General features: G+C 44.6%; 1 protein-coding gene and 1 non-coding gene across 2 annotated transcripts; one reads left to right on the top strand and one right to left on the bottom strand.

Moving 5' to 3' along the window:
* The first annotated feature begins 5,259 nt into the window (after positions 1-5,259).
* TRNAS-CGA (transfer RNA serine (anticodon CGA)) lies at positions 5,260-5,341 on the top strand. Its single transcript has one exon. It is a non-coding gene; the product is annotated as a tRNA-Ser (tRNA).
* A 1,154-nt stretch (positions 5,342-6,495) lies between these two features.
* LOC136512681 (small ribosomal subunit protein eS12-like) lies at positions 6,496-11,774 on the bottom strand. Its single transcript, XM_066506656.1, has 5 exons — positions 11,681-11,774; positions 11,532-11,576; positions 7,163-7,454; positions 6,861-6,926; positions 6,496-6,767 (listed from the first exon to the last, which is right to left on the bottom strand). The coding sequence occupies exons 2-5, from the start codon at positions 11,534-11,536 to the stop codon at positions 6,708-6,710; spliced, it is 423 nt and encodes a 140-aa protein (XP_066362753.1). The 5' UTR covers positions 11,537-11,576; positions 11,681-11,774; the 3' UTR covers positions 6,496-6,707.
* Between the last annotated feature and the right edge of the window lie 275 nt (positions 11,775-12,049).

The following is a 12,049-nucleotide window of genomic DNA, read 5'->3' as shown; positions in this document are numbered from 1 at the left end:
CAGTTGACCAACTGTCCTAAAATCCTTCTTAATAGTACGGCTTTCCCTAAACTCAATTTCAAAACATAAAAGAATTTAAACCTCCTTTGAGCTAGGTCTAGCCACCTTTTGTAATTAGGACACCTACAACCTGTACATCATCCTCATTTTTCGATTCCCTGCTTGTCATCTCAATAAATTTCATTAGTCCTCTAATTTGGTGGTCATCTATGCCAAAACCCACAATAGGACTTGATTGTACTTACAAGAAACCCATTTCGAAAATTTTACGTAGGCCTAAATCTTGGTGCTAAGCAAGCTCGTAACACCCGAGGTGTTATAACATGGGTACAATACATTAATAGTTCAAATGGAAAACAAGACAACACAATGAAATTTCTAGTACATAGCTACATTGATCATTAATAAAACATGGAACTAATAGACGGCGCAATTAAAAACCCTCAGTCAGAAACATACTGAGTAAGCAACTCGTCGTCCGAGTACCAATCCTCAACCACAACCCTGTTGCTGTGGCTAGGCTCACCTGCATTGCCCTGATCTGCCTTTTGCCTTTAGTAAGCGGCCTCCGCTTCATCTGTGGCATGAGACAAGAACGCGTTCTCTTCCTCTTCGTTCATGTGGCTAGGCTCACCTGCATTGCTCTGACCTCCATGTCACCTATCGTAAACAACCTTCGCTTTATCTGTGGCCTCTATGGCCTGAGTGAAGAATGCGTCATCATCCTCCTCCGCCTACTAGCCCGCCTCTGCTAGAGCGATGAGCTCGCTCAGTCTACCAGTGTCATCCTCGGCCTCCTCCATCTACAAGCCTGCCTCTGCTAGAGCAATGAGCTCGCTGAATCTAGTAGTGTTGTCCTCATCCTCGTTCCCCTCATCAGACAACACAATTGGTGATTCAACGGTGCGACCATCTCGCTTTCTATGCTCATCTAACTTCTTTTCTTCATACCTTGCACGAGCCACCTCTACAGCATGTTTCTCACTGCATTCAATCCCTTCATGTATAAAATGCAATCAGTTAGCAATGTGATTATATTATATTTAAAATCAAACAACGAAAAAAAAGCTTTCAAGCACTCACTAGCACATAATGTAACAACATGCTCGTTCAAGACCTGTATTTATACTCTTGTCTCCTCCCTTGCCTTCTTCCTTGCCTTCTCCTCCTCTAATGTCATCTGTCTCTCCAATCCCCATTTGTCAAGCCCAATATCGATCGGGTTACAAATACCACGCTGTCTAGCAAACTCACGCATCTTGTCTTTGTGATGTTTAATGAATAGGTTAACGTAGTCAGGTCCATATCCCCTCTTCCGTGCAATTACTTGCTTTCCCTTTAGTTCATCCAAGAACTTAGCTTGACCATCATAACATTCCCACCTGCATTTCCTAGTGCTCTGTTCAAACAAAAAAATATATCATATATGTCTTAGCAAAAGAAACAAAATACAATTTCATGGTTACCACAAAAATAACCAACCTCATCATAGTCAACCATATGGCCAAAATAATGGCTTATTCCAAGCTCTAAAGGGACCAGACCATAGTTGGATTTAACACCACATTCGCACTTGACTGGAGGTGCTTTGTAAATTAACCTTTCTTTCTTCTTTTGCTTTGCCTTTGGCGGTTCTTCCAGCCATTGGTTCTTAGGACCATACAACCACTCCTTGAAATGACACTTCGTCATTGAAAACATCTAAATAAAGTGATATTAGTATATGAACACATATAGATCAACATTTCAACACATACACTTTGCACTTACTTCATGCTTGTTTGGACATACAAACTCCAACGTATTCTCAGGGTTTATCACAGCTCGATCTCCGCAATTGCATAAAGGAGGTTCCTTGAGTCGTCTAACTGCGGCTAAGTGCTTCTCCTTAGCCATCATTGGATGGGGGTTAGGGGGAGGTGGAACCCAACGCTCAAAGTGCTCTCGTGGATGTCGCCCTCTCCACCAATCGTCGAAAAGGAGATACCTGGGGTCAAACTTGTCTGCACCGTTGATCCACTGAAAGAAAAAGCACCTCTCATGGGCCTACACAACAAAATTCTAACAAAATATTAGTAACCTAGTAATACAAATAAAGAAAAAAACATACAGAAATAATTACTTACATAAAAACGACTGCATGTGTAGAAGCAACGAGTCGTTGTGTCCGGATGTCTCGATTGAAACACGTCATTCGGACGACCACAGTCACAGTTAAGGACAGGGAGGTCAGGAGGGACGGGGGCATCTTTGCTAGACTCGTCAGGGTACAATTCTCTAGGACGACCCCATTTTCGCCTCAACTGCTCCCGAAACATGTCTTCCATCTAATAAAATGGTCCAAATTAAACATCAATTAAAACAACGCAAATTAATGTAAAATATAATCATTTGCATTACAACTAAAATAATATAACCAACACTTATAGCAACAAAATTATACATGGTAAACATACTTCTAACTAAATAATTAGCCTTAACATTGATAAAATCAAACTAATATCTTCCTCCAAACCGTAGTCATAGTTCCCAAACATAATTTTGCTCCTAACCTTAACTCCCATTCATAATATTCTAATCCACCGTTCAAACGAAAATAAAAAGTACGTCATTACCTTGAACGAGGCCGAGGAGGGAGGGAGGCAGCCGGAGAATGGAGGGGAAGGGAGGGAGAGACAGCACTTGGGAGTGGCAGGCGGGGCGGCGGGAGCGAAGGCACGGTGGCCAGGCAGGCGGACGTGCTCGGGCAGGCGGGACTGGGCCACGGCGCTTTTATTTGGTTCTGCCGCGCCACCGATCAGGGTGCGCCACTATCACGCCAAGATCGGTGGCGCGGCAGGCCCTGCCACGTCACCGGTCAGTATTTCCGATCGTCGCCACGTCATCCAGCCGTTGTGCCACCATGCATGACGCGGCACAGGCTTTTCGCCGCGCCATGGCAATAGGCACGGCCAAAAGTGTTAGTTTTAAAAAAACAGTATTAGATTTAAAATTAGTTTACAAAAAGTGTTAAAATTAAATAAAAATCACTGCTGAAGCTTGTCTAGAACTGTTTCAGCAAGTTTGATTTTTGGTGTTTGACTTACGGACATTCCGGAATTCAACCGCGGACAGTCCACCGTTCTTCTTTCTGCCTAGGTCAGAACTGTTTCTCATCGTTCAGTTTTCAGGAGTTGAACACCGGACAGTCCGGCCCTCAACCCCGAACAGTTCGGGACCTGACCCACAGACAGTTCGGGCTCCCTACGGCAGACAGTCCGGGCCTGTGCAGATTGTGTTGTTTTCTCTCGTTCTTTCAAGCACTTGTTTTCGTCTGTTCTCAGTTGATCCGTTGTACCTCTTGGTCATCGCCAAAGGTACCCAACCACCCGTTGGCTTGTGATCAAACCATTCTCTAGTGTCTTTGCTCTTGGGTCGTGATTTTAGGACAGCGGTTTAAAATTTCAAAAAAAAATTGAAGCTCCAATTCATCATCTCTCTGGTCGTCGTTTTCAGTCCTTCAGGAAGCCTATATCTAGTGTATCTTCATGATCTTGCCCCCCAAGCAGTGATCGGAGAGAGAGTCTAAAGTGCGGCTTCCACTATCAACCCTGGCATGCCATGGCCAGCTTTAAGGTGTGTTTAGTTGGGAGGTGAAAATTTTTTGGTGTCATATCGGATGTGTCGGAAGGATGTCGGGAGGGGTTTTTGGATACTAATAAAAAAACAAATTACAGAACCTATCAGAAAACTGCGAGACGAATCTAATGATACTAATTAATCGGTCATTAGCACATGTGGGTTACTGTAGCACTTAAGGCTTTTCATGGCCTAATTAGGCTTAAAAGATTCGTCTCGCGATTTTATCAAGAACTATGCAATTAGTTTTTTTTCGTCTATATTTAGTACTACATATATGTGTCCAAACATAATTTTTATTGTAGGAGGAAAAAAAATTTAGAAACTACACGCCCTTAGTGCCCAGACTCCAGAGAGCAGAGGGCAGCAATCGCTGGCTTTAGGACACCCGCAGCACTGCAGCAGCATGAATGGGTGCCGTAATCCTTGCACGATTAATTTATGTATCGTGCATGCTGTCCTTCAAAAAAGAATTAATGTGCATGCACTACTGCGCCCCTGGCAGCAGCATTAAAGGCTCGCTTGTTTTTTTTTAAGTTGTTGCTGTTATGTTGTCTAAGTATCTAAAGAGATTACAATAGTTAACAATGACAGTCATGCATGCAGGACGTGACGGGGAAAAGCCTATTAGACACAGATGGAGCCAAAGGAATCATATAGAATGCAGTCAGGTTTTGACAACCCCGTTTTTCTGTATGGAGATCAGGAGATGGCTGAGCAGAAATTTAGTAGGGCCTTGTTTAGATGCCATCCAAATTCCAAGTTTTTTCACTCTCTCTTCATCACATCAATTTTTAGCCGTTTGTATGGAGTATTAAATGTAGGTAAAAAAATAACTAATTGCACAGTTTAGTTCGAAATCACGAGATGAATCTTTTGAGCCTAGTTGGTCCACGATTGAACAATATTTGTCAAATAAGACGAAAGTGCTACTATTCATTAAGTTGAAATTTTTTCATAATTTAAACGAGGCCTAGGTGACAGGGTGAGCAAGCCGGAACAGTTGGACGCTGAACTGAAATTGAATAAATCCAAGACCATATGCCAATGTCATATCAAGCTGAGGGTAGAGGGATGATGGGACAACAGGAGGGCGAACGGGAGAAGGGCGCGTGCGTGCATTGGAACAGTTCCCATCGTCCTGTTCATCAGCGGTATTTATTCCGCCAACGAATAATATTTTTCTCCCACAACAAATCAGTAAATGGTACTTTCAGCCATAGCTTATCAGCCAAACGAACAGGACGTGCTGGTGTTGACTGATTCCACGTGGCACGGGCCAACAGCGTCCGGGAAGTTGGTTTCCAGAAACATCGAATATTATCTTGTATAATTAGTAAACTTAGGAGGTGTTTGTTTCGTCAAATTTCGACCCGTAACGATTCACTCTGCTATCGCATCACGTAGAATTTGTTTGGTTGCGCCACTCCAGAATCAATAACCAAGGGAAGGGATACGGGCTAGTGAAAAATGATACCGCCCACCTTCTGGGGGTCATTCGATTATTACTCCACCGGAAGCTAACCAAACAAATATTGTTTTCTGTTGCAATGTAATGGACAGCAGTGTTTCCTGATTTCGTCACCGTTGCCAGTGCTGTATCTAAATAAAGAAGCTCCTTAGTAAATATGCTTACACAAGGTCGATATGTCCGAGTGGTTAAGGAGACAGACTCGAAATCTGTTGGGCTCTGCCTGCGCAGGTTCGAATCCTGCTGTCGACGCGATTTATTTTATTTTTCGTTCATCTTTTTTGGTTCCTTTCTTTCGATCCGGCGCCACACTAGCCCAGGACCGTAGCACCAGTTCACCCGAGTGGCGCAGCACATTTCTGGAAGCCCAAGCAAATAATTCCAGCCTCGCGCCCCGTCCGTGTCTGTGGGCCTAATAGTGGCTTGGGCCCATTTTATGAGTCCTACACACCCGTCGGCCCAGTTTTGCACACTACTTCGTAACCGGAGCTCAATTCCATGGTCTCGGCATTGTTTATTTTGGCCTCAGCTATATCGTGCTTTGGCTTCCTTTTTCTTTATACAAAATGCCTCAAGGTACAATTTCTTTCCTATACAATGCAAACCTCAGGCAGGTTGCATCCGAAGATTTCAGTAAGTTGGTCGGCACTTATATACTGTTTAAAACAATTTTGTTTCTATTTTTGTTGAAATTGTTGGCATTGTTGTTTTCATTCGCTGCCATTCAAATTTCTAGTCCATGATGATTTAATTGTTGGCATTGTTGGCACTTATATACTGAAGCCTAATTAGCATTTATAATTGGCCTCTTTCATTTTATATACTGCTTGATTGGCTTATTTCCTACCCCCTGCTTAGCCTCTGCCTCTCAAGTACAACCTGTGTGTTTCGTTTGCTAGGTATCCATGGTCTGTTCTGTGTCGCCACCAGCAAGGTAACTCTCATATTGTCTAGAAGAACATGAACCAAACAGACCTTCAATTTGTTTTATGCAATTCTGATTGGCATCTAAAGGTGAGACCGAGTAGATCGATCGACTCCAATCAAACAGATCGTTCTGGCTGTTGCTTATAACCAACAGATTTTCCGTAGCAGAGATACCGCATCAAAATGCTAAAAAAACAATGCTACTGCCCCTTGGCCATATTTCATGACTGTACAGACAATATCACTCTACTAATGTCAATTATATGATAACAGTTATAATCATTTTTCAATACAAATCTAATGACATCAATTTTATATTTTAGAAAATTATGTATTAAATAAAAAAAAATGCTGATCACTCGTTCCAATGAAACAAAATACGCCTAATTTCAATCGGATTGAGTATATCACAAGCACCACAAACAGGCAAACCACAAACGACTGGGCAGCAGTTGACATGGAATGATTAACAAAGAATAGAAGCAGAATACCAGCCCTTGATGATTTGTACTAACACCAGATGACAACAATTAAAACAAGAATTAAGATATCCAAATCGTTCACATCACTCCTTGGCTCACAATTGAAAATTTTTCTAATCTCCTAGCAAGGCCCAAGAACCAAGCACAAAATTAAACTGAGGTCTTAAAGGCAGTGTAGAACAAAAGTTCCAGATACTGATGCACTGTATCTAGTGCGATTTGACGTACTCCTGCACTATGTTAAGGCCCTCAGATTCTTCGCCGTAGTCCTGATGATCCAAATGAAGCAGCCAAAAATCACTTTTTGCCTATATAATCCAAAGTAATTGGTTGTAGTAGTACAGTAGGAAATCAATAGTTACCTTGACGACAACACAGGAGCAGCCTACAACCTTCCTTGCCTTGCCCTCAGAATCAATCTTGCAAAGCTATATGGGATCGTAGATGAAGGTTGTTAGATTAATATGCTCAGCAAACTTGAATATTAATTCACAGTAATAACTAAAACAGAATATAATCGCATATGAAAACACCAAAACCATATTACTTTCTCTTCTCTCAACATTAGGCAGGACAATGTAAACCATATTAATTTTGCTAGGACCATCTAGATACTGACACAGTAAAACAAGGACCATTTTTAAGGAAGCATTCTTTAACTCACCCCAGCCCATTCGCCAAGAGTTTTAGCGCTAGGCACCGTAACCAGGTGAACATTGTGCTCAGAGCAGAGAGCCTTGACCAGCTTGACATAATCAGGCTGGTCACAGTCCTCGGCAAGCACGCAAAGCTGAGCAGCATGCTTCTCAATGGCTTTGGCAGCCTCACGAAGACCCTTAACAAGGCCGTCATGAGCACCTGACTTCTTCATGACAAGCTGCAGAGCAGTCATCAAGTCCATCGGCTCCCCAAGGACTGGGGTAGGTGCCTCAACTGCAACTGGGGTCTCCTGATCCCTGCAAAGTCATGGTGAATTGATGAGCTTCCAGTATCGTGGTAGTCACCAAACAATCCATGTCACAATTAGTGAATCACTAATTCAGTAACCAAACTAAGACCCAACAGGATTTACCATGAGTATGCTCTATATAATTACTCTTATACAATATAGAGACCCATCTGGGTTTGCCTTCTTGTGTAGTGGCAGCAATCCCAGATAAAAATAATGGTAAATCCTGTTAGATCGCCTCAAACTCCGCCTATGGTGGGGCGCCTTTGGTGTCCCAGCATAGCAGGTCCCAAGCCCTGGTAAAGGAGGAGGGTTGTGTTAGGCGTGGCGAGCCAATGTAAAAACTTAGCCACTTAAATGGAAATGAAACCCGAAAGAAAATCGTTGGGGCGTAACCCTCTTAGCGACGCGCCATATCGGAACCCGGGTATGGTGTTAAATGGGCAAGGGCCGGGTCGTCACCCCCGTGACGCGCCGTGTCGTGATCTGGGCATGGTGTCAAGTAACCAAGGATCGGGTCGTCGCTTCCTTAGTGGCGCGCTACATCGGCGCCCGGGTGTAGTGAAAAATGAGCAAGGGTCTTCGCATCAGAGTCGACGGGTGCGAAGGGTAAGGAAGCTAGTCGAACCAACTAGGATCCGTTTAGGTAGTTGGAATGTAGGGTCACTTACAGGTAAGTTAAGAGAATTAGTTGATACCGCGACTAGGAGGCGTGTAAATATATTATGCGTTCAAGAGACTAAGTGGAAGGGTCAGAAGGCGAAGGAGGTGGACAATACAGGTTTCAAGCTTTGGTATACAGGGATAGTCGCGAATAGAAATGGAGTAGGAGTTTTGATTGATAAGAGCCTCAAGAATGGTGTGGTGGGAGTGAGAAGGCAAGGAGATAGGATTATCTTAGTCAAGCTTGTCGTTGGTGATATGGTCTTGAACGTAATTAGTGCGTATGCCCCCCAAGTAGGCCTCGACGAGAGTGCTAAGAGACAGTTCTGGAAAGACTTAGATGGCCTGGTTAGAGCTATACCTAGTAGTGAGAAGCTTTTTATAGGAGGAGATCTTAATGGGCATGTAGGTACTACAAGCGCAGGTTTCGAGGCAGTTCATGGAGGTTTTGGGTATGGTAGTAGGAATCAGGAGGGGGAGGAAGCTCTAGACTTCGCGGTAGCTTTTGACCTGATGATAGCCAACACTTTCTTTAGAAAGAGAGAATCTCATCTAGTGACCTTCAGTAGCGGACAACACTGTAGTCAGATTGACTTTGTTCTCGCAAGAAGAAAGGACAAACGAGCATGCTTGGATTGCAAGGTGATACCAGGGGAGTGTGTTGTTTCTCAACATAAGCTTTTGGTGGCAGATTTTCGTTTTCAGATGCGTGCCCGTAGGGATAAACAAGCTAAGATTGAAAGAACAAAGTGGTGGAAACTGAAAGGGGAGACGTCAGAGGTATTTAGGGAAAGGGTTATCAAAGGGGGCTCTTGAAAGGAAGAAAACGACATAAACAATATGTGGGACAAGATGGCAACCAACATTCGGAAGGTAGCCTCAGAGGTGTGTGGAGTAACCAAAGGAAGGGGACGTGAGGCTAAAGATACTTGGTGGTGGAACGAGGAAGTCCAAAGGGCTATTAAGGAGAAGAAAGAATGCTATAGACGCTTGTACCATGACAGGAGTATGGACAACATAGAGAAGTATAAGGTGGCAAAGAAGACTGCAAAGCGAGCTGTAAGTGTGGCAAAGGGTAGAGCGTACGAGGATCTTTACCAACATTTGAATACGAAGGAAGGAGAGAAGGACATTTATAGGATGGCTAGGGTTCGTGAGAGAAAGACACGGGACTTCAACCAAGTTAAGTGCATTAAAGATGAAAGGGAGCATCTCTTGGTAAAGGAGGATGAGATCCGACATCGATGGCAAGAGTATTTTGACAAATTATTCAATGGTGAGAATATGGACACAACCTTTCAGTTGGATGACTCTTTTGATGACACCAATAGGCGCTTTGTGCGGAGAATCCAAGAATCTGAGGTCAGAGAGGCGTTGAAAAGGATGAAAGGAGGTAAGGCGATGGGACCGGATGGTATCCCAATCGAGGTGTGGAGATGCCTCGGGGACATAGCTGTAGTATGGTTAACCAAGCTGTTCAACCATATTTTTCGATCGAACAAGATGCCTGATGAGTGGAGGAGAAGTATATTGGTACCGATCTACAAGAATAAAGGGGATATTCAAAGTTGTACAAATTACCGATGAATTAAGTTGATGAGCCATACTATGAAGCTATGGGAGAGAGTTATCGAGCATCGCTTGAGAGCAATAACGCGGATCTCTATGAACCAATTTGGTTTCATGCCCAGAAGGTCAACCATGGAAGCCATTTTCTTAATAAGACAAGTTATGGAGCGGTATAGGGAGAAGAAGAAGGACCTACACATGGTTTTTATTGACTTGGAGAAGGCTTATGATAAAATACCAAGGAATGTTATGTGGTGGGTGTTGGACAAACATAAAGTCCCAACGAAGTACGTCGGGCTCATTAAGGACATGTACAGCAATGTTGTGACTAGAGTTCGAACAAGTGATGAAGACACGGATGACTTCCCGATTAGGATAGGACTACATCAAGGGTCAGCTTTGAGCCCTTATTTGTTTGCTTTAGTGATGGATGAGGTCACAAGGGACATACAAGGGGACATCCCTTGGTGTATGCTTTTCGCGGACGATGTAGTGCTAGTTGATGAAAGCCGGACAAGAGTGAATCAGAAACTGAAGTTATGGCGGAAGACTTTGGAGTCCAAAGGTTTTAGACTTAGTAGAACTAAAACTGAGTATATGAGATGTGACTTCGGCACTACTACTCGGGAGGAGGAAGATGTTAGTTTGGAAGGTCAAGTAGTGCCTAGAAAGGATACCTTTCGATATTTAGGATCAATGCTACAGAGGGACGGGGATATTGATGAAGATGTTAGCCATAGAATCAAAGCAGGGTGGATGAAGTGGCGACAAGCGTCTGTGTCCTATGTGACAAAAAGGTACCACAGAAGCTAAAAGGCAAGTTTTATAGGACGGCGATTAGACCTGCTATGTTGTATGGTGCAGAATGTTGGCCTACGAAAAGACGACATATTCAACAGCTAAGTGTCGCGGAAATGCGTATGTTGCATTGGATTTGCGGTCATACAAGAAGGGATCGAGTTCGGAACGATGATATACGTGAGAGATTAGGGGTAGCGCCAATTGAAGAAAAGCTTGTCCAACACCGGTTTAGATGGTTTGGACATGTGCAACGAAGACCTCCAGATGCACCGGTGCGTAGTGGAATCCTAAGTCAGGATAGTAACGTGAAGAGAGGCAAAGGAAGACCGAAGTTGACTTGGGTAGAGGCAATAAAAGGAGACTTGAAAGGATGGAATATACCCAAAGACTTAGCCTTAGATAGGAGTGCTTGGAAGACAGCTATTCACGTGCCTGAACCTTGATTGCTTCTGTTGGGTTTCAACTCTAGCCTACCCCAACTTGTTTGGGACTTAAAGGCTTTGTTGTTGTTGTTGCCGCCTGTTAGATCGCCTCCCTTTGTTGTAGCAGCAACCCCAATCTATCATGGTAAATTCGCCACCCTTTATTGTAGCAGCAGTCCCAATCTATATGAATATATAATTCTCTATACACAGAAAAAGCGTAATAGCTGCTTCATTGCAACTCTGAGATCAGCCAACCTTGCAACTCTGTCAGTGCATCAGCTCACTCTCCACCTGAAGCCCGAACAGCACGCTACCCAAGCCCTAGCCTGCGGCACCAACCGCTCCACATAGCAGCCGGCGCTGCCACCGCGTCTCCTCTCCTCTCTTCGGCCACCATACCCCTCTACCAACTCAGCTCCTCTGAGCCGGACTACGCCGCTGTCAACGAAAAACCTGGTCGGAGTGGAATCGACCCAGATAAAGTGGAATCCAGCGGACAACGGCGGCTACGCAAGGCGATGCGGCATCGATTTGACAATGTGGCGACCCGGCAAAACGCTCAACGTAAACATGTCGCAACAAGAACGACTACCACAAAAGGCAAAGATTTCGATGGGAGAACTTACGCCATCTCCCGAGCTCGAGGACCCGGCCGATTGCGAGGGGGATACCTGCAGAAAGCAAGCAAGCAAACGGAATGAACGTCAGTGGCAATTTGCGAGGGAGGCTAGGAAGAAGAAAGGGTAGGGGATGGGGAGGAGGCCGCCGCCACCACCTCGAGGGGGTCCGAGAGCAGAGGGAGTGCCGAGCCGCTAGGGTTTGCGCGTGGGGAGGAGGAGACGGCCGGGAGTTTTTGGACTTTTGGTGGACATATTTCAGGCGGGCCTTCTGGGCCTCAGTGGATATAATGTTGAGTAGGCCGAGCCAGCCACAGCCGCTTATGTGGACCGCGCTGAGCAGCCACCGGCCTCGTACGCGAAGGCATCGCACGGAAAACTACAGATGGGCTAAAGCTTCCCCCATTTTTTCACACGAAAAAAAACACAACTGAGCAAGCGATCGGTCAATGCTGAAGCAAGCATGCTGGCTTGTGGACATGGCCCCCTGTCCGTCGGCCGTGTCCGGCAGCCCCGGCGCAGGTCCG

This window comes from Miscanthus floridulus, chromosome 16 (genome assembly GCF_019320115.1).
Source record: "Miscanthus floridulus cultivar M001 chromosome 16, ASM1932011v1, whole genome shotgun sequence".
Classification (NCBI taxonomy): domain Eukaryota; kingdom Viridiplantae; phylum Streptophyta; class Magnoliopsida; order Poales; family Poaceae; genus Miscanthus; species Miscanthus floridulus.
The sequence above is the reverse complement of the archived record's forward strand: the minus strand, read 5'-3'. Positions and strand labels throughout refer to the sequence as shown.